Source organism: Panulirus ornatus, chromosome 43 (assembly GCF_036320965.1).
Source record: "Panulirus ornatus isolate Po-2019 chromosome 43, ASM3632096v1, whole genome shotgun sequence".
NCBI classification, from domain to species: Eukaryota; Metazoa; Arthropoda; class Malacostraca; order Decapoda; family Palinuridae; genus Panulirus; species Panulirus ornatus.
Window position 1 is genome coordinate 25,600,757 of NC_092266.1, and position 23,399 is coordinate 25,624,155.

Below are 23,399 nucleotides of genomic sequence, written 5' to 3' on the forward strand. Positions count from 1 at the left end.
ACGTGTCAGCATGCAGGAAATACGTGTCGGCATGCAGAAATTACGTGTCAGCATGCAGAAAATACGTGTCAGCCAGCAGAAAATGCGAGTCAGCAAGCAATAAATACGTGTCAGCCAGCAGAAAAGTACGTGTCAGCAAGCAGTAAATACGTGTCAGCCAGCAGAAAATACGTGTCAACATGCAGGAAATACGTGTCAGCCAGCAGAAAATACGTGTCAGCCAGCAGAAAATACGTGTCAGCCAGCAGGAAATACGTGTCAGCCAGCAGAAAATACGTGTCAGCATGCAGGAAATACGTGTCAGCCAGCAGAAATTACGTGTCAGCCAGCAGAAATTACGTGTCAGCATGCAGGAAATGTGTCAGGCAGCAGAAAATACGTGTCAGCCAGCAGAAAACACGTGTCAGCCAGCAAGAAATACGTGTCAGCAAGCAGGAAATACGTGTCTACAAGCTGGAAAACTTAATCAGCAGGCAGGAAACGCGCATTACTGAACAGTAAAACAAGCATCATCATCAAAGCAGGAAATACGCCTCATCTAGAATCAAATACGCATCCACAAGCAAAGGAGTTCAAAATGTTCCAAGTGGAACAAACCAGTGGATGGATACACACTAGCTGTCATGGATGCCACTCTTTAAGACACCACAGGAGCAACTCTGGGTGCTGCAGCACCCACTGGAGGCACCACAACACCCACAGTCTAAGTGCCGCATGCGGACAGTGAATCACACCTGACGGTGCAGGAGGACAGAGTCGCCTCCCCCACAGGATGGCTCGCTGTACCTGACGACGCATCGGTCGGGTGTCGTGTGGGCGTTGTCCGCCAGGATACAGCCAGCGGCCAGGAGGACGTCCACTCGCCGTGCGCACGTAAGACGACCGAGGGATGAACGGCGGAGGAAGGTGAAAGTATCGACGTCGTTAAGAGTGAAAATCCCGACGAACGGGCTCGGTGGCTGGGCCCTTCTCGTTTCGACCGGCCTCAACGTTGAATAATGATGAGGTATCCTGACCGAGAGGGGGGGTTTCGTCAACTCTGGTCTTCTCCTACTCGTCGTCCTGTTTGTTGACGCCAACACGTCGCTTCTTCATGGGGTTAGGCTGTGAGTGAGATATTCCAGTACGTATGTGTGTGCGTGTGTGTGTGTGACGTGTGTGTGTGACGTGTGTGTGTGACGTGTGTGTGTGCGTGTGTGTGTGTGTGTGTGTGTGTGTGTGTGTGTGTGACGTGTGTGTGCTTTAACTTTGAATCTGGGTAGTTACGTTAAGAGTCCCACAAGTTATTCTGTACAGCTGATCTCGGGATGTGGTAAACAAAGGGTTCGGCAACCACTCGCGGGAGGAGCATGCGGTTCTGTGTGGCCAGAAGTCTTCATCGGAGGATTTTAAACATTCGACATCTTCAGTTTCGGGGGAATACGCAGATGCGTCATTTGTCGCGGTTCTTACGCCACTTGTCCCAGGATTTCGCGGTTTTTACGCCACTTGTCCCACGATTTCGCTGTTTTTTACGCCACTTGTCCCACGATTTCGCTGTTTTTTACGCCACTTGTCCCACGATTTCGCGGTTTTTTACGCCACTTGTCCCACGATTTCGCGGTTTTTTACGCCACTTGTCCCACGATTTCGCGGTTTTTTACGCCACTTGTCCCAGGATTTCGCGGTTTTTTACGCCACTTGTCCCACGATTTCGCGGTTTTTTACGCCACTTGTCCCACGATTTCGCGGTTTTTTACGCCACTTGTCCCAATATTTTGGCGGTTCTTATGCCACCCAGTTACAACCATTTCATTTTCCTTTCCCTCCATACTTGCTGACCTGATTAGGCTAATAAGCCATTCATCTCGACATCTCCCTGGATCGGGAGAGAGAGAGAGAGAGAGAGAGAGAGAGAGAGGGAGGGAGGGAGGGAGGGAGGGAGGGAGGGAGGGAGAGAGAGAGAGAGAGAGAGAGAGAGAGAGAGAGAGAGAGAGAGAGAGAGAGGTGGGGGTTGGTTTGGGGGGGGTTGGAGCCATATGCTAGGAGAAAACCAGATCGTTACGGGAGCTACACACCACCAAACGGTCCATTGTCTCGAAAAATTGCGGACCAATTTTCGGACCCCCGGGAGCCACAGAACAAATGCAAACTCCACGGACCATTTCCCCGCCACCCTCCCCCAAAAAAATCGTGTCCAAACTGAATAAATATAACGACGCTGATCCATATATATATATATATATATATATATATATATATATATATATATATATATATATATATATATATATATAATAAAGTATAATAAAAAACAAAAAATATATATATATGTCTCGAACGATACGATATACTCCTGCAGAGTGCAATGGTAAATAAAATATATTTCTACAGCTGTACTGCAGGGTAAAATACTTTTCTACACTGGCGCTGCAGATTAAATACAGTTCTACAGTGGTAATGCAGAGCACAATATATTTCTGAAGTGATACTGTACAGTAAAAATACATTTCTACAATGGTAATGCTGGGGTAAAATACATTTCCACAGTGTCACTGTACAGCAAGGTGATTTTGTTCAGTGGTACTACAGTGTGGAACACGTTTTCTACGACGTCACTGTAGTGTAGAAGACACATCCAAAACGTCACTGCAGAGCAAAGTACGATTCTACAGTGGTGCTTCAGAGTAAACTACATCCTCAGTGTGTAACGCAGACTGCGTAATTTTTTTTTCGCAGCACAGACTGTACTCCTTCCTTGGCTATGACGAGCCTTCTCACAACTGGTTTCACCTGCACTGTGAATTAACCCCAGGGAACACCACGGTTCGCTCACAAAATCCAATCACACAAATATGTGAGTGACATGTAACATGTTACTAATCTATAGAGTCTGCATTTGTGAGTATGAATATTAACACTACTTTCTAGAAGCGTACAGCAGCAACTTAAATGGCTTTGAAACACTTCTTCGTTATCCTATATCAGATTTCCCAAACGTTTATACATATGTAAACCCTAAGAAAAAAAAAAAAAAAGACCCATCTCAACTTAAAACCACTGATCGAAACAGAATGCAATCCACCCGAAGTCACGAACGACCCCCTCATAATTCTCCATGACCAGCATTCAGGGCATCATCCACACACACACACACACACACACACACACTTCCCGTAGTCTCGGGTCTACATACATGAGGAACATCAACAGAGGCAGCAGCACCAACATCGTGGAGCCTTGGACCTGAAAAGGACAGGTTGGATATGCAAGTGTTCATGACAGTGCCACAAATACTCCAACACATGATTCAAATACATAAACATAAGTGCGAGTGTGCGTGTTATATATATATATATATATATACACTGTAACACACACACGCACACACACACACACACACACATACATATAGACATTCACCTTCCGTTATCGTGTTATCGCTCATCACGCCCCGCCTGCAGAACTATATATAAACGTACATTTGCGAACCTGTACACACTCCGCATTTAGCCTCCCATGATAACCTCCAAAACTTGAAGACAGAGGTCATTTAGGAGTCACGGCACCTAAAGCACAAGTGAAAATTACAGAAAATAAAAAAAGGTATTTGTCTATCGTTTACAGCGGCATGCAGTCAGGAGAGAGAGAGAGAGAGAGAGAGAGAGAGAGAGAGAGAGAGAGAGAGAGAGAGAGAGAGAGAGAGAGAATGACGGCGAGAGTCGGGGATGCACCAAAACTGTGCAGTGAATTAGCCGCCGTTAGCGGCAAAATTGAAAGTAAATTGAGTGGGTGTAAGAGCGAAAGCTGTGTGGCGAGTGTCGGAGAGAGAGAGACCCTGGGAGCGCCACGGGTGCCCTCCCTTAATGGGTGAGTGAGCAGGAGACGCAAGGAGGGGTGCTGCTCTCCCTTAATGGCTCAGCGAGGTGGGTGACGAGACCCAGGAGAAACCAGGAGCGCTCTCCCTTAATGGGTCAGTGAAGACCAGGAGATGCCTGGGATACTCTCCCTTAATGTCCCAGTGAGGTCGGTGTCGAGACCTGGGGAGGAAGCTAGGTGTGCCCTGCCTTAATGAGTCCCCTAATGACACACTGTGATATACGAGGGGTCACATATCACGGGGAAAACAGCGGACAACAACGCTGGTTATCATCTACGTCTGAGCTTGGTGAAGGAGGCTAGGGGCTATTAATACTGACATCTACGATGGGGTATAATCAACATATTGTGTAAAAGGTGTTTAAAACAACTGTTTATACATTCGAATAAACAAATGCGTATGAACAAAATCCTACGCAAGTATCGGTAACAAATAAAAATCATGCATGGCTGAGAAAACAGTATATATCAGTGACAAAACAGTATATTTCAGTGACAAACAAGCACGCATCGGTCACAAAAAAAGTAGAATCGAAAACATCTCACAATTCAAAAGACTAAAAACCTGAAGTGACTGAACCTGAGGGTCTATCACACACCTACTGTTCTCTCCATTTTCTCGGACTTTCTCTTGATCGCTGCCCTCCTTAAGATCCCCCCTGACAAACCCCTCCCGAACTCCTCAAATCCCCAATCCCGTCCCTCTAGAAATCCCTGCCAAGAACCCTTCAATAAATCCCTCCCAGTGCCGTTCGTCAACTCCCCTAAACCCATTCCTCCTTAAAAACACAAGCACCATCCAGCAAACCTCCCATCCTAAGAGCCTTCCAACTCCTAAAACCCGCCCCTCCCAAAAGAAAAACCACTGCTAACAACCCGTCCACACAAACCCATCCCAGAGTCACCCAAATTCCTCCTCTTCCAAAAAAGAGGACACGTCCTTCCACTCCAGTCGACCATCGAGAGAGACACACTCGCGGCTTTTATCTCCAGCCAGCCAGCGAGCCAGGTGTCCCGCAGTGTGACACAGGAGACACAGGTGTGGCATGGTATGTAGCCATCCTTCCCGGTCAGCCCAGACACACAGAGTGATCAGTTCGTCAAGTCGGTTGTCACCACTATCAGCATCGTCGTCATGGATTTGACCACATGAATGACCAACACGTACCTAAAAAACTTTCCCCTCGCGACAATGCTCCTTAGACTTGTGCAGGGTGTCATGAGGACACATCTGTGATGTATATCCTTAACTTTTAAATTACTCATCATTTTTGTCTTCTTTCCTTTTGGTCACACACACACACACACACACACACCAAAAGCAACACTCCTTCTATTCACGGTACAAACTGCACTACCAATCCAGTGACTGGATTTCCACTTGGCTTTTTTCACCAGACCTTCTACAAGAAGATGGGTGAACACCGCAGAGTATTCCGCTGAGCTCGAGAGAGAGAGAGAGAGAGAGAGAGAGAGAGAGAGAGAGAGAGGATGGGAAGCTTCGCCTCTGTCATGATCGTCCATTCGTCTGTGGATATACCTCACTTCACAGTTACTTTATACCTATGTCCACCATCTAAATCCTACTTCCGATACGTCTCTATTCACGAAAAAAAAAAAAAAAAAAATGAGGGGTAGGAGGGGGCAGCCTCAAAGACCGCTGTGTTTATGATAATCATCAGAGGGAACTGAAGGATGAAGGAACTGACAAATCAAATCACAAAGAAAAAAGATTGAAGACAAAGTAAATACATCATCCTCTTTCATGTAACTTGTTATTTGAAGTAACGCAAAACGATAGCTATTTTCACCGTCATCAAAGCGGGTGTGGCAAGAGTGGCTGTCATGTGTCTCCACCCCCACATGAAGTGCATCATGCCCACGCTATGTTTGTCCCTCCCACGCCAGCTCTTCATTAAGCCCACGCTATCTATGTTTGTCCCTCCCACGCCATCTCTATATCACAACGGTTCCTCCCATGCTAGTTATGTCAAGCCCACGCCGTCTTTGTCCCTCCTACGTCATCTCCATTTCAAGCCCACCCCCTTCTTCCGTCTCTGCCACATCATGTCCACCCATCCCACGCCAGCTCTATATCCAGCCCACAGGAGCCTTGTTCCAGATCACCTGTCACCGTCGCGCGTCCCTAGATCTGTCATTCCCTGGACTTCTGTATCACTCCCACGACCTCTACAGCACACACGTCACTCCCACGACCTCTACAGCACACACGTCACTCCCACGACCTCTACAGCACAGCCACGCCATCTATGTCTTTACCCACAGCACCCACGTCACTCCCACGCCCTCTACTGCACAGCCACACCATCTATGTCTTTCCCCACAGCACCCACGTCACTCCCACGCCCTCTACTGCACAGCTACGCCATCTATATCTTTCCCACAGCCACTACGTCACTCCCATGTCATCTGAGTTCACTCTTATCAGTCTCTTATGCCACCTCTGTCTAAAAGATTTTTTCTTTCTTCTACGATATATTCAACCATGGCTGTGCACCGATTCCTACGCTAAATGTAAGACGCATACACTAACTATGTCTATCACGCCCATGTCCTCCGGATAATCATCACACCTGTATCACGCCCATGCAGATCTGCCAACCTTGTCAAAAAAAAAAAAAAAGAGCACGTGGTAAAAAAATAAAAGGAATTTCGTCACATGAAACTTGCAACCACGAGCAATACAGACTGCACTTTCAATACAGCAAATTGTGATGTCCAGGGCTCAAGCTGTCATCTCCATTCGTTTATCTACATGTAAACAGTCCACAATGGTTTACTTTTACAACCAACAAAGTGTCTATGGTCAAAACATCGGAACGTGAGGACCAAGTTCGCCCCACGTCGGAGATGGGTGTGACATTCTAACCTCTTCAAATTCGTGCGGTCGTATCCGTGAAATGGTCGTAAACTGACCGATGTCTAGACTGTTACTTTGTACACTGTATTAGCACTTGCGTGCGCGATGACGAGAACCTACACTATATACTGAACAGTGCACCCACTATCCCCCCTGTGTGAACTTCCCCTACTGTGAACTTCCTATACATAACATACACAATGTATGTATACAATACATAAACATACGACCAGAATTTCGAAAGAACGTGTTTTACTGGAAGAAAAAAATCGTACTGCCGTATTTATCTAAAAAAGTAAACAATACGGCAAAAACGTAATGGTTGGCAGCTCTGTGGGCCCATGGGATCTGTATCACACCCATGTCTTCTATATCACGCCCATGCTACCTGCACCACGCCCATGCCATTTGTATCACGCCCATGTCATCTGCTCCACGCCCATGCCACCTGTACCATGCCCATGCCATCTGCACCATGCCCATGCCATCTGCCCCATACCCATGCCATCTGCACCACGCCATCACCATCAGTGTCAGGTGCAGACATCACCCGTTATCAAAGAATCTGTACACACTCGCGCATAACGAGAGGCATACGAGCCACATCAACACCACACATTCAAAAAAAAAAAAAAAAAAAAAAAGCATTTAGCACATCTTACCTTCGAGAGTGGCGCGGGCGGCGGAGAGAGGCGCGGGCGGCGGGGAGAACGAACTCGACGTCATCCCAAAAAAATCCATAACCAATACATGAAGCAAATTTTTTCTCCTTTTTTTTTACCGACCAGTTTGCACAAACTGTATAAAGCGATAGTTCCAGGATATCAGCTATGAATTTCACACCTATATCCTCTCTTTTTGTGTGTGTGTGTAATACCCATTAAATAAAAGGAGGACGGATCATCGTTTTCTCGTACGTTCGAATGAAAAGCCACTAGAAAAAAGGATTCATCATCACAGGTAATTTGTGGGGGCAATCACACAGCCAATTGAAGTGGTAATAAGTCAATATTAATACTACTACTACTACAACTTATAACAATAATAATAATAATAATAATAATAACCCCCCCCCACCAATCTAATAATTTCTAGATGTAAGTTTGAGGGATGCACGGTGGAGGGCGTGATCGAGTAGGTCTTCTTTAATAAGCTGCCTCTCCTACTGCATGTCAGGTAGGTAACTGTTGGCTGAGGGCTACCCTGACACACACACATCTAACACCGGTCCCCCTGCCACACACCTGGCCCCACTCCGGACACTCTAACTTCCCGTGCTACCCACACACACACACACATACCTGCCTCCACACCTAACATCAGCCTCACGCTCCACACACACACACACACCAGCATCCATGCCTGACATTGGCCTTCTCTGATTCACAAACGTGGCACCAGTAAGCCGAGCCACAAACACGTCACCACACCTGACACCATCCCTCCTCCCATGCACCACGCGCGCACACATAATACACACCTCCCTCCTCAAAGCCATCAGGCAGCACGAAGTCCACCCGCTCACGACAGCAGCCTTCACACATCAACCTAACGAAGATAATAAGCCACACGCCTCAACCTCCCCCCAAGACACCAGGCTACACACATCACCAATATCCTTACCTTACTGAGAAGCTACTCCGCCTATGTTAAAGGTGGAACGCGAGATCGTTATACACTTAAGAGACGCTATAAGAAAAATGAAAAAAATATGTAAGATCGGATGTAACGAAATACATACGAGAAAGTGAGTTATCATCGGAAAATATATATACAAAAAATCACAGAGCACGAAAGCTTTACCATATATAATTCTTCATGTCACTCGCTCCTCGCTCTGCACGACATAGGCACAACAAGATCATCCAAGAGTTATTATACTGAAATTCCTGTGGATTCCCTCTCACACACTGGGTATCAGAAGGCATGACAGGACGTATACCTTATACTTCTATAGACGAAACACAGTCTGGTTGCAAGTTACCTTACTCATTCGGTAAGAAACTATAAAGAGTATCGTGGACTCAAGACAAAATGAAATTTATGCAAGTAGATCCATGAACCATCAAAATACGCACGAGGAGCAGAGTATATATATATATACGGCTCCACTCACGGGATCAAGCAGACATTTTGATGATGCCTTCGCCCGACTCAGATACTCATAATGGTATGCCCACTCCACGTGATACTGAATAATCCAAAATGCAGACTACGCCGGAAAAATTACTCACAACCTCCATGACGTACTTTGTTGCAGAAATCATTGAAATCATAGATAGACAGTACCCCAACAAACAATACTAAATATGTGGAAGCGTACGAGATATAAACAATTTCTTACCTCGGGTACTTGAAAAGTAATCCAGCTCTGCCAAAAGTTAATAACAATTTCACTCATCATTTTATCCTGGTAAGAAATCACATCACTTGCTCAGTCTCTGGACAGCTAGAGCACTTAACTATGCACAGCTAGAGCACTTTACTATGCACAGCTAGAGCACTTAACTATGCACAGCTAGAGCACTTAACTATGCACAGCTAGAGCACTTAACTATGCAAATGACTAGATTCATTCATCACGGCCCAATCCTTTAACACCTTTACTTTCGCTGTGTCTATTGTAATGTCACCTGAGGGGTTCCTTCCAGTCACCCCCCCCACGGACATTTTGGGCAATCTTGTATCCACTTCTGCCACCGCCGCCTGTAGAGTGTGGGGGGTACGAGTGCGCGCACACAGCACATTCGCTGCTCTTGTGGCGACAAACAAATAAAAATATCCGCTCTCACACACCACCTGACTCCATGACAAAGCAGCCCTCGCCATGCTAAGGGCAATTACGAGAGAGAGAGAGAGAGAGAGAGAGAGAGAGAGAGAGAGAGAGAGAGAGAGAGAGAGAAGCCTTACCGAACTTTCAAAAAAATTATAAAAGATCCACAGACAACAAACTACACAGGGAGTTGTTAAACCGACTCTGATGACCGAACCGAACGATGTCCCATCTTTCAAGTCCATTGCTATCAACACGCACAAAACTCCCCGAGGCCCACTTTCCTGTCTAATAATTTCAGAAGAGATGCCCCCTCCCCACAACAAAAATAAAAATAACTTTCCCAATAACGATAAAAAAACGAAGAAATACACCATAATAATTGTCAGGTGTATTTCCATAACTGGAATACAGTGTTACTCTCCGCACCCCTCCCCCCTTCACTCTCTCCCCCCCTTCTCTCCTTCAATATTGACTGCCATTTATTTGTGTGGAACAGCAGTGACTGGGATGATAACGTCGACACCAGTCTCCACAGAGTGGCCAAATAACTGGTAGAATGTGTGGTAGAGTGGTAGTGCAATGGGAGAATCATGCCGAAAAAGTCACCTGTAGAGATAACATGGTAGTATACATGCGCTTGTGGTAGAATGACTGGTAGAAACACACCTGACACCAGTCACTTGTAAACTGGCAGGAACATATTGACATTAGTCATGTGTGTGGTACAGTGACAGGTGCTAGTATGAGCGCATAAAAAAAATGGATAATAAAAAGTTTTTACAAAATGAAGTGAACTGCTAGAGATAGTATTGAGGCGTCTTTGTTAGTATTATAACCAGTTTATAGAGTTCTCAGCGAAAGACACATCCATACATAATCATATCTAATGTATACCATTATTTAGCGCAAGACTCGATTAAACCAGTTCCCAATGTTCTCAGCGAAAGAATAAACACTTAAAAGTCAACACCAGTTTGTACCGTTCTCAGCGAAAGACTCGACTACACCTGCTTATCAACAGTTTATACTGTTCTCAAAGACTAACCTTCTCTAACACCAGATGACACATTTCTAAGCGAAAGACTCACTCACACTTAGACCTACCATCAGTTAACACCGTTTCTCAGCGAAACGGATGCATGAAGGTGCAAGACCAAGAGAGGTCTGGCATCCGATATCGGATATATTTATTGTCACCGTCGCTAACAAACTTCTGCGAGGACAAAAGACGAGGGACGTGATTATACTCGGGACTTGTGGTAGCATTTCTGGAGACATGTTGCCAAAAGCGATGCTTAAGTCCAGTTTTACATTCGTCCCCACACGAGCGGGGTAAGGCGAGATCGGCTGGGTCGAGCTGGAGAGGACAGAGGTAGGGTGCAAGATCGGCTGAGTTGAGGCGGAGTGGTTCTAGAGAACTTGGGATGTACTGGGCTGGTATTGGGCTGGGTTGGGCTTAGCCACACTAGAGAAGGCCTTGATTGGGAGGGAGACAATCAAAGCCTTGTTTTGAGAGAAAGAAAGAGAGAGAGAGAGAGAGAGAGAGAGAGAGAGAGAGAGAGAGAGAGAGAGAGAGAGAGAGCTTTGCTAGGAAGAGCTAACTAAGAGCTAGGGTAAACATGGACCCCGTTTATCTCAAAAAAGTTAAGCGAGCAGAGCCGAGTTGTTCTGGAGGTTTAAGCTGGACTGGGAAAGGACGAGAGAGAGAGAGAGAGAGAGAGAGAGAGAGAGAGAGAGAGAGAGAGAGAGAGAGAGAGAGAGAGAGGCTGACCTGAAACCAAATGGTCCATGACGGACTAATCTTCTGGAAGACAGTAGTCGCAGTAGTGTCCGGAGGTCATGATCTTACGTCGTAACGAAGACTGGGGATTGCAAAACAGATGGCACTTCTACACTCACCTCTCCCTCCGGCACAACAGCCGGCAGGGAGGTGGGGTGGAGGGAAGGCTGGGAAGGAACACCACCTTGTAAGGAGACAGTATACGTAGAGCCAGCTAGGAATGAGACAATAACGCAGCGCTAGCCTCGGGTAGCAAAGATGAGCTACTTTAGGCTACGCTAGGATGTGAGCTACGTACATGGAGCCAGGAAGAGCCTGGGGAAAGCTGGGATGCACCGAGACGATGTAGGAACTGGGTTGAAGTTAATATGGGCAAACTGGTACAGGGATTTGGAAGAGGATCGGAACTGAACGAATCGGAACTGCGTTGGATAGGATGGGGACGAACCATGGGCTAGGTCCAGCTGGACATAAACAACGAGGGGTTTGCCTATCCCTCCTTGTTCTGTCACCTATTCACTCACATACCGTTTCCTAATCCGTCAAGACATCCACATCCGTCATTCTCGGATAGATAAGACAAGGGCGAGCACACTGCCTTGACTAGGGAATATTGGAGTTCTTCCTCGTGGCATTTCTGAGGGTGGAAGGGATATGACCTGGGCACCAGTGCCATGACTGGTTGGTTCGTGGGTGTCCTCTTACCCCAAGCCAAATGGGAAGAGGGTGACCTTGTCGAGCGCCGGTGTCATGACTAAGGGGTACCCAGGTCTTGCCTGGCAGGCTCGCTGGCGGCGGGGAATGCAGGCACCAGTGCCATGAGTGGTTGGTTATTGCTCCCCAGCCAGGCGGGAGAAGGCGACCTCGGGGAGCGCCGCCGGTGCCATGACTGGAGGGTGCTGGGGGAAGCCCTCCGTGGCCTAGTTTTTGTGAGGTTGGATCGCTAGGCCAGAATGTTCACCTGAGATGAGATGTTGATATTGATTATTGCTGTCGATCACCGAGTGTGGTGTTGGGGGTGGCGGGTGAGGTGCGAGATGGGTGTCGGTACTCCGGTTGGGAGACGGGTGACGTGACGGGTGGGAGGTTATTGGGTGACGGACGCGAGGCAGTGTGATGAGTGACATGCTGGTGAGTGAGTGTGAGGTGACGGATGGGATACTAGCGGCTGCAATGGATGAGTTACTGGTGGGTGAGGGTAATGTGATGGGTAGCATGCTAATGGCTGTAGAGAACTTGATGGTCTCATAAGAAACCTAATGGATCGAAGTGGAATGATGGGAGGACACTAATGGGTGCAGGTGGTGAGATAAGTGGAAGGTTAGTGGGAGCAGTAGGTGGTGTGATGGGTGGGGAGCAAGTGGGTGCGGTGGGTGGCGCGATGGATGGTAGTAAGCTTGTGGACGCAGGTGATGCGTTAGGGTCGGGAGCTGATGGACGTCGTCGGACGCTCGCGACCACGACGAATAATGAACGTTGTTATCGTACTGACCAATACATTCTGTCCACCATCACCGCCACCACCCCCTCACACATCTCCCTCACAACACTCTCCTCTCTTCCGTAACCCCAATTCAATCAGTACTTTAATGCTGGTCACTGTGATCCACAACCAGTCACTCTCCGCTCTGAAACACACTGCAGAACGCAAAAGACTTGAGTAATACCGTTTACAGATGTCTCCAACACGTCGTTGTCACTCGGGTTATACCCTGTGGCTAGGATCTGTGCCGCATGAGCTTTTGAGAGGGAGAGAGTCGAGTTGCCCAATATACATCTAAATGGAGAGAGAGAGAGAGAGAGAGAGAGAGAGAGAGAGAGAGAGAGAGAGAGAGGCCAGGACCAGAGTGACCATGTCGATGGTATGAAAAACTGTTCAGTATGCATAACAGTGGTGCGGGTGTCGGTTGGAGGGGGGAAGCCTAGCGCCCGCTTCCAACAACACCAGTCAAACTCTCTTCCACCTTTATGACTACCGTCCAGTATTCCGAGCTATGTAGCCAACACGGCGTCATATATATATATATATATATATATATATATATATATATATATATATATATATATATATATATATGGGGTGAAATAAAAGAACGGGTACGAACAACTGAATTTTTTAAGGCGATGGTGCAAAATGGAGTTCTATCTGTTCTCTGCCCCTGGCGGTCCGCTAAACATCCCCACGTAGGCTGGACACAGAAGGGAGGACAGAAGGGGAGTTTGTATGTGTTGCCCCGTGATCTTCCCTCCCCTGCCTCCGGAGGGGAGTTTGAATGTACTATGCGTGATCTACCCTCCCCGTCTCCTGGTATCATATACCCGGGTCGTATTTTTACACCGCCCTCCCCTCGCGCTATTTTTCTACTGTGCGGCCTCCATCCTCACAGCTGGTTTTAAATCCATACGCCTACGACTGCTTTATCTCACCTAACCCCACTCCTTCCCCCCACCCGAACCCTACAGCTGTTGTATCTCCACCCGACTCCAACAACTGTTTTCATCTGCCTCGTCGAGACCCCTACAGTTATTTCACATCCACTCACCTCTCTTCGTATAATCACATCCTCTCCTTAGTGTCCTGTATTCCATGTGTTCCTTTAGATTCTTCGTGCCTGGAAGGCTGGTATATCCCATCATATGTTACTCTTGTCATCGCTACCTTCAAATGCCATTACCATCATAATAGCAGAATGTATGGTGGATGATCTCCAAGGCGTTGCAAACAGATTCCCATCGCGAATGGAGGTAAGGAGTTAAACTCCTTCGGCAAAGTTTGTCTTCCCTGCCTTCTTTCCTGCTTGAAGTATTCGCTCCAGCAAGAGCGAGCAAGCACTTCGTTTCGTTCCCTGGGAATACGCTTGTTGAGTATGTGCACATGTGGTACAAGTGTTCGATCCAAAGTCATCCAACATGCATGATGTTCATCATCATCCCCTGGGGTCGTACCTTTGTACTCAAGGGTCGTGGTGGCGTCGTCCTTAAAGGGGAACACACTCCAGATGAGTTTCCAGACGAACGACCTCTCCATTCCAAGATTTCCCTACACTGACTGGTTGACCCAACGCAGTCAAGCGCGTGCTGGTGAGCACCCACGATCATTCTTCTCCCTCCCTCCCTCCCACCACCAATCTTGTCATCAGGTCCGGCTTTCCGGGAACAGACAACCACGTGCCTAATGGGAATCCAGGAACCACGTGATCTCTGGGGGGATCGACGGGTCACGTGGATACTGGGAAATCTACAGCCCAGCAGTCACCGGGGACCGACGATGTAAGTGGTCACAAGGAATCGATGGCTCACGAGGTTATCGGGAATCTACACCCCAGTGGTCACTGGGAATCGATGGCTCACGAGGTTATCGGGAATCTACACCCCAGTGGTCACTGGGAAGCGAACAGACCACATGTCCACTGGAAATCGAGGGCCCACTTGATCGTGGGGAACGGATGGACCACATACACACTAAGAATCGATGGACCACGTGCCCGCTGGGAATCAATGGCCCACGTGGCCATGGAGAATCGAAGGCCAATGTGGCCAACGGGGATCGAGGGACCTCGATGTCCCATGTGGGGTTATGGAAATCAGTGGACCACGTCGCCATTAAGAACCGACGGGTCGATGAGAATCGACGTCTCCCCCCATGTGGCCACCGGGAATTGTCGACGACCCTTACGAGTCTACTGGGAATCGTCAACCTCTCCGAGTCTACTGGGAATCGTCGACGACCCCCTACGAGTCTACTGGGAATCGTCGACGACCCCCTACGAGTCTACTGGGAATCGACGGTCCGTGAGGCTATTTGGAATCGACGACCCTGACCAGACCACTGCGAATCGACGCCCCCTACACGAGATCACTTGGTAATCTGGAGCGATCCACGTTGTCACGAAGAACTGACGACCCCCCCCCCCCCCTCGCGGCTTCTGAGAACGGACGACCCCCACGAGGCCAATGCGAACAGACGACCCCGACTGGGCCATTAGGAATCAAAAAGCCCCCAATAGGTCACTGGGAATCAACGACCCCCAAGTGGCCACTGGGATTCGACGATCCGCGTCCGCAAAGTGCCACCGGTCGCGCTCGCGGATCAGGCTGGCAAAAAGCCTCTTACCAGCCGCTCAGAAGGAACACCTCTGATGTGTCTGCCACTCTTGCCTTCTGCACCTCACTCACCCACCCTCCCACGACCCAGACGCCTGGTGTATACAAAGGGAGTTCAACCGTCTCTTCAAATGAGATTTCATCGTTCTCTCTCTCTCTCTCTCTCTCTCTCTCTCTCTCTCTCTCTCTCTCTCTCTCTCTCTTTCTAATCGGGGGGGGGGGGGGGGGGGGGGGGGGTAAAGCGAAACTCCGCAGTCTTGAAAACAAGTACCTTACTCTTTCGGCGCAGGGAAGTAAGTACCTGCGACGAGTGTGACAAGCAAATACTTTTCAAGCCTGACAGCTATGATACCCCAGACGTCCACTGGCACCATACAGGACGAACGCGTTAAATACATTTTGGAAATACGAAGACCACCACGATAGTCGTCCTACCATGACAGAAACTTTCAACTTCTCTCTTAACAAAAGAATACTGCATAATACGAAACGTGGCCTTCCAGTAGAGAAAGTAGACAAAGATCAGAGTATATATATATATATATATATATATATATATATATATATATATATATATATATATATATATATATATATACCAAGTCTAAAATCATAGACGGAAAAAGTACATTCATTTTTCCCTGACTCTCAGAGATGGTGACTCACTCACAAGTAGGACTCAGCGCATGTAGCCACAAGCTACCGAGTCCGCCATTCCAAGACGGCAGGAACACAGTCCTGGGCTATGAAGGTCAGAGACAATCAGACGAGCCCAACCTGACCTCAGCTCCGCATCGGACAATTTGAATGTAGCACAATGAAGAACGATGTACAACTGGTGTTTGAGCACCCACCTAGGAAATTAGAGAACATAAGAAAGAAGATTAATAACTAAATATCCTGTCGTATTTAATTCTATGTGCATATTATATATATATATATATATATATATATATATATATATATATATATATATATATATATTTCTATGAGTCCACGGGGAAAATGAAACACGATAAGTTCCCCAGTGCACTTTCGTGTAATAATCACATCATCAGGGGAGACACAAGAGAGAAATATGTTGTGGTTCTTTTGAAACCACAATACTTTATGATGAAAGGAAAAAATTGTCATTTCTTTAACCTGCCAAATCATTATTTTCACGAGTCACCTGATAGCAGCAACCACGAGGAAAAAAAAATTCAGCCGTGAATTTTAACTTTTGTTGATAACCTTCCGCTCTAAACCCACTAGCAAAACAAAATGGAATTCATGTCCACTGCTGGTTATTCTTGCTGCGTGGAGAACCGCGAACATAGGTCCTGGTTAAACCGTGGTCCACACATGACAGCCACACGCTCATGAGCCCTAAGTAATGCCAGAGAGAGAGAGAGAGTATAAGACTCTCTCCTCCTGTGTCGCTACACAATTCACATTAGACGGGGACTTGCCTATCTTCTTGTGTGTCTGTGTGTTTACCTACTGAATACAGTGAACCGCACACGCGCATGTCTGTTCATCCGACGCATTATATGTATAACCCTATACATTCGTGTATAAGGTGATTAATACTCTTAAGGTATTACCTTGCGAGTACATTCCACACGCTTCGTGAATTTTCATCGCTTTATCATTCATCGCTTCGGCTATCGAGAAGAAAAAATATCGTGTCATAAAAAGTCTACAATTACTTTCCAGTGTTTTGACAGTGTGCTTGATACTCCCTCCCTTAAGCTATGTCGTATCTGATCTCTTCTTAATGCAAAGCAACTTAGCCTTCTAAATGAAGAAGGACACTGATTACGATCTCTCCAAATGCCCTGGCTTAAGACAGTCTCGCTCGCTGGCGGAAAAGAGAAGACAATGATCGGAACAATGGCATACACGCGTAAGACCGTCGCGAAGGTGAGGATGTAAGGTGATGGGAACTATGTATCTGATCTACCTGTGGACGGACGGGCAAGAGCGCGGCTGGGTAATCCAGGGTGTGGCCTCGCTCAGGTGACACGAGACCGCCCCTTCCTTCCCCCTGGGATTTCCTTTTTAACGTCTCTATAGCGGCGGCGACCCTAACACCTCTCCCACACTTTCTAGCGGAAGGCGTCGCAGTGGAGACAGATGGCACGGCGCGACGCCGAAGAAGACCAGCGGGGGAGAGAGAGAGAGAGAGAGAGAGAGAGAGAGAGAGAGAGAGAGAGAGAGAGAGAGAGAGAGAGAGAGGGTGGGTGGGGGGCGCAGGCGACGCAGCAGCACACGCAGTATGAGGCAAGAGGAGACGAGCGGGGGCTGGCTTCTGACCTTTCAGGTTGTAGCACACAGACACACACGGAAATATACAGAATAAAACGCTAGGTAAATTCATGATGAATGAACTGAAATTTCTATCGGTCTGGGGGGGGGGGGGAAATCTGATATTCTCCAGCCTCAGAAGTGATGACACGACTGAATCATAGACCTACTGACATTACGGGACTGTTGTACGCTTGCTCGTGTCACGGAAAATAAATGGGTGTAGATGTATGATATGAAGACTACGCAAGGTGATGTACAGACACGGTTTAACACTCGTATAAAACGCAAGGACAAAGATCCCAGCATTTATCTTTACGGTCACATACCAAAAAAATCAGAGAGAGGGGAAAAGAAAGCTTAATGTTCCGCATTTTCCCCTGATCTTTCCTCAGACAAGAAATGCCGCTCTAGGTTAAGGGAAACTTGAGCTGCAGGCTGTGTGTGTGACGAGGAGGAGAAGGAGGAGTAAGAGGAGCATACATCAAAAAGGGCAGAGGAGAACTGGAAGAGAGGGAGGAAGAGGAGGAGGAGGCAGGCGGCGGGAGGGAGGGTGGGTAGATTAAAGTTCCCCGACCAGTCTGGGGTGAGCGAGAGCATCGAGGGAGGGAAGGAGGAACTTCACCTGACTTTCTAAATACAACGCACCTCGGGGCAGCGATGTCTTTCCCACGCCAACACTCGATGTTCATGAGAGGGTAATTATCCCACCCCGTCTTGGCGGCCCCGCCCAGCACACCCACGCCTTCATCATATACTTACAGGCGAACATCGTCGCGGCCGCCACCCCTAGTTCACGCCCGGAATATTTATGTCGGTGTGAGTGACTGCGCCGCTGCTGCTGCTGCTGCTTGGTCCTGGTGGGTGGTGGAGTAACGACGCACTCCTACCTTTGTGTGTGCGTGTGTGGGGGGGAGGGAGAGAGGCTGGCGGAGGCAACACCCTACCCCAATCTTCTGGGCGAAAAAAAAAAAAAAATGGTAGCAGTGTCCCCTTTAGTGGAGGTGGGTGTCAGAGACATCCCATCCCCTTTTACAAGGCAAAGCGCCAGCGGTACCTCTCCCTCTCTCTATGAACCGGAGTCGTCGCTGAGATGTCTTGTGTGTAGAGAGGAGAGCACCGCTGATATCTCCTTTATGGAGCGTCTGCGAAGGCGGTTGCCCCCCCCCCCCCCCCCCCCCCGGCCACCTCGTTCTCGTACCCCCTTTCTTACGTACGTAGTTTTCATTTCCCCTTTTGTTCCCCCCCCCCCCACATGGTATTACAACAGCTTCTTTCGTGTGTTCCTCATACCACCCTTCTTTTGTATGTGGTCCTCATACCTTTCCGTTCCGCACGTGGTCCTGATACCTTATCCTTTCGCATATGGCCCTCACGGCCATCTAGTTACCCCTACGTGGTCCTGATACCCCCTTCCTTTCGCAGGTGATCCTCGTGCCCATTTCCTTTCCTGTGCAGTCCTCGTTTCCTTTCGTATGTGATCGTCATGCCATTCTAATTACTTGCTAAGTCCTGACACCTCTTTCTTTCCTTCCTGATTCTAAATCCTCCTTAGTTTTCCAGATGGTCCCAACATCCACCTTTTTTTCTCTATATATACTCATTTCTTTCCTGCACATTCCTCATACCTCTTTCCTTCCGATGTAGTCTTTGTACTTGCGTTTCTTGCCCACAGAATCCTATGTCCAATTGCCTCCTCCACTCCACCCACGTGGTGTCAGGTACGCGATTTCTCTCCGTCTAATTCATATTTCTGGTCGACCTTCTTGGTGTTTCCATCCTCATACATCATTCTTGTATGTACCATCTTCTCCTCACGTCTCTTCACTATCGATTACAACTACACCATCATCACCATCGCCGTTCCTCCTTCCTCCACTCCCTCACTACCGCGCACCACCAGCACTGCCGTGCCCAAAAGCTCGCCACGTCCTGACCGGGTCTACAGCAGTGCCGCCTGGAACGTAACATGCACCACGGGGCCTGATCACAGCTACACCAGCATATATCCCCCGTACCCTAAACTGTACCATGTCCAAGGCCTGACCAAAGCAACACCAGTAACACCGCACCCTGATGCGTACCGTGTATCACAGGGCTGAACTAGAGCTAAACACACACACACACACAATGCTCTTCAATACCTTCCAACCAACGGCAATTCATATTCCTACCCTCGTATTCCATCAGGTAAAGTTCAAAACAGTAATATATATATATATATATATATATATATATATATATATATATATATATATATATATATACATATATATATATATATACATATATATATATATATATATATATATATATATATATATATATATATATATATATATATATATAATCTTCACCATTATGGCACGGGCAAAAACGCATACCCCAATTACGAGCCGTGCCGGCGGAAGAGGCAAAAGGACGAGAACTTAAAAGAAAGGAGGGAAGATTAATCTGAGCCGCTCGGGGTGTTTGTGGACGAGGCTCTCCAAGGTGGCACGGTTTACACAGGAGGCTGACTGTTGCTATGCGACTGCACGTGAGAGATGAGGGAAGGTGTGCTTTATCTTGGGGCGTCATGTGTGGTGCCGGAGTTACCCTTGTGATGAGGAGGACACTTGTGTCTGAACACAAGCCTTCCCCTCCCCGGGTGATGACAAGAGATATCCAATATCGGCACCTGCTATTCGCAGATCATGTAGAGCTAATTCTTAAATCACCGTTACGAGCCAGTTCAAATCTTCATAGAACTAATATTAGATGAAATTACAACCGTACCTTTACCCGTAATTCTACACGCCGTATCACACTTTGAATTCTCACCGGAAATCAAAACTGTAACGCCATTTCATTTCCAAACGCTGCCACGGGATGTGATTAAAAGACAATACATTTAATATTTCATTCGCATATTACTCACGTTTGTTCTTTAAAACAATCTCTCTTACTGCCATATAAGACGTAAAGCTAAGGTCAAGTTCAAGTAACATCACCGATTAGATGATTTTATACTTCGGCTCTGGGATCTACAAAGGGGAAGACACGGCAAATACGCAGTGTGTTTTCCTGTACCTACTGTTACAGGGCAGATGACCATCCTATGGTGTTGGCGTGACTGTTACCACGTCTTCGGTTTTAATACATGGTCGATGACCATCACTGAAGAACCAAGAACGAAGGTCATCTGACCGACAGAGCCATCTGTAAACATAGTTAAGTGCTCCCCCGAAATTCACCTACAGAACTTAGTTCTTTTTTTTTTTTTAAACTCTGACATCTTACAGTGAACTGGTAAAGTAAAAATATTCGTAAAATACGTAATATTTCATTATATGAAATGTGACTAAAGAAGTAATCTCCATCACCTTCACTTCCGCCGTTTAACAGCGGCTGATATGCACAGCATACCCCATAATATTAAGCCAAGGTGCTGGGGGATGACTTCATCCCATGTTCTCGCTAAAAAAAAATCCTTTCTGCTCGACTCTCTAGCGATGTAGCGCACGCGTCGCTTCAAGACAAACCTTCTACCGATTAACGAACATCTTGTCCTCTTCTGTTTTGAGGAGGGGAGGATGTTATCCTCATGCTCCTGAAATACACGTCTGACATCAACCAAGTTTCTAGATGAACTGGTTTGTAAGCTATTGCCTCTATGTGTTTTCTTCTTTACCAAGAATTTTTGTATATACACATGAGAAAAAAAAAATCTGACAATGCCAAATTAACAGTCCAAATAAAAACTGACTTGCTAGCCAATCTGCTAAAATAAACAGAGGGAAAAATAAACTGTCACAAAGCGAATTACGTCAACAAACAAGAGGCGTGGCATCGCGTATTGATCACGACTCAACAGCAACGACTTAACGAGTGACGAGGCCAATCCAGTGTCACAAACACCTAACAATCGTCACGGCAGGGGGCTTATGGAACCGGCTTAGCTGAACTGCTAGGTCACAAATGGCCATGCCAGAGGGCGACACTCACGCTATCGTCTATGTATGTATGGGTGGAACCCGTCTAGAAGTAAACATTCTCTTCAAGAATATACTTCTAAGTCCACGAGAGAAAAAAAAAAAACTGCGAAGAACTTAAGACTAAAACAGCCAAATGAATAGAGAAATACGTGTCTTCCAAATGTGTAAGTCTAATAGCACACGTCAAGAGGCGAAAATGAAGACTTACCCAAGTCTGCTGCTTTCCCCACCGCACAATCTCTCTCTCTTTCTCTCGATGATTACAACTCCCTCCACCGTGCCACAGAGGAGGAGGAGGAGGAAGAGGGTTGTCGGGAGTGGAGATAAGACGCCAGCCACCAGCCCCTTGAACCAAGAAGATTTTATTACGATAACAAGAACTGTATAGTCAAACTCCACACCAGGCATTTATGTCTTAGACTCTCAGACATGCACGCGAGTCTGCTCACATGAATAGAAAATATACATGCATACACTCACCTTCTCACGGTACATGATACAACAATAAATCTTAGAGTCTCAAGATTTCTATGCACACACAATATTTCTGAAATAAATATTCCAGGTCCCTCTTTGAGAAAGAGTCCTGGTATTACCCCTCAAGGTTCCCTTTTCCAGGGGGATCCTGGAGTTCCCAGGATGCACAAGGATGCGCTACACCATCAGCAAGGATAGGATGGACTCGCTCTGGAGCGAGGTCTTTTGAAGAGCCTGCTGCCTAATTCATTATACGACGATGATACAACCCCGTTGTGGCGAGTCTTCACTCACGGCGTAACCTCAAGCAATGAAGAGTCCAGTAACACAAACACACACACACACACACACACACACACACACACACACACGCGCGCACAATCACAATATAACCTGTGGTCCCTACCAGTGGACGTGGCCAGCTTCTCGAGTGCTGCAGGAGACTTATAGTATTAGAAGGAACTCCTACGGCAGGGATGAAAGAACATACATATATCCCACCCAAAACCAGTTGGTGGAGGACCTGTCGCCCGCTGTTCCTCACCACACACTCTCTCTCTCTCCAGTTATTTTAAGTCTCGGTAAAATTCATCCGCTTCCACTTCTTGGAATGAGATCCCTCGAGCTGAAAATGCACCCTCCACTCCTTTCACCCACCTCATCTCACGTCTTCCAGGTAGCCTGTAGTCTCCCACAGCCTTTACCCCTGAGGTACTATCGAATGCTTTCTCCAGTTCCAGGCAATCTATGCATTTTCTGTGGCTCCACTGTCGGCTTTTCTCCACTATATTCTTTACGAAGCAAGACAAACATGTGCATCGTAAATCTGTCGGTTCTATAAACTTATGATGCCATTTCCGCAGGGCTCTTGTCCTCCTACGTGTGATAATAATGGAAGTGCCTCCGCGTTCCGTCTCCGCTTTCTTAAATAAATAACGCACAAGATTGCCCTGGCTTTCTCTTTCGTAACACACCACACGTTGTCAAATAGACTCTTCCGCCACCTGATTCCACCAATCTCCGCTGTATTAACCTAACCCCAATAGGTATTTCATCATCATCTCCAGAGAAACCTTTCCCTTTTCTCCTCAGCATCCCTTTTTTCTGCATCTCTGATGATACCCATCTCTTCCTCTACCATACGAGCTTCGTTCCTCGCCATATGTCTCCCATTCTCTTCATCCACGGAAGATCCGGGTCAGATGTTGAAGTCAGACTCTGGTGCTACTTTCATATTCATTAAAAAAGAAACAATTG

The 23,399-nt window shown here is 47.1% G+C and overlaps 1 protein-coding gene across 1 annotated transcript in view; it reads right to left on the bottom strand.

Moving 5' to 3' along the window:
- LOC139762559 (uncharacterized) overlaps positions 1-22,961 on the bottom strand; it is a 322,072-nt gene extending 299,111 nt beyond the window's left edge. The window contains exons 1-2 of the mRNA XM_071687590.1: positions 22,858-22,961; positions 21,874-22,045 (exon numbers count right to left, since the gene is read on the bottom strand). Of these exons, the coding sequence (XP_071543691.1) occupies positions 21,874-22,045; positions 22,858-22,961 (276 nt within the window). The remainder of the gene's footprint in view (positions 1-21,873; positions 22,046-22,857) is intronic.
- Positions 22,962-23,399: the final 438 nt, after the last annotated feature.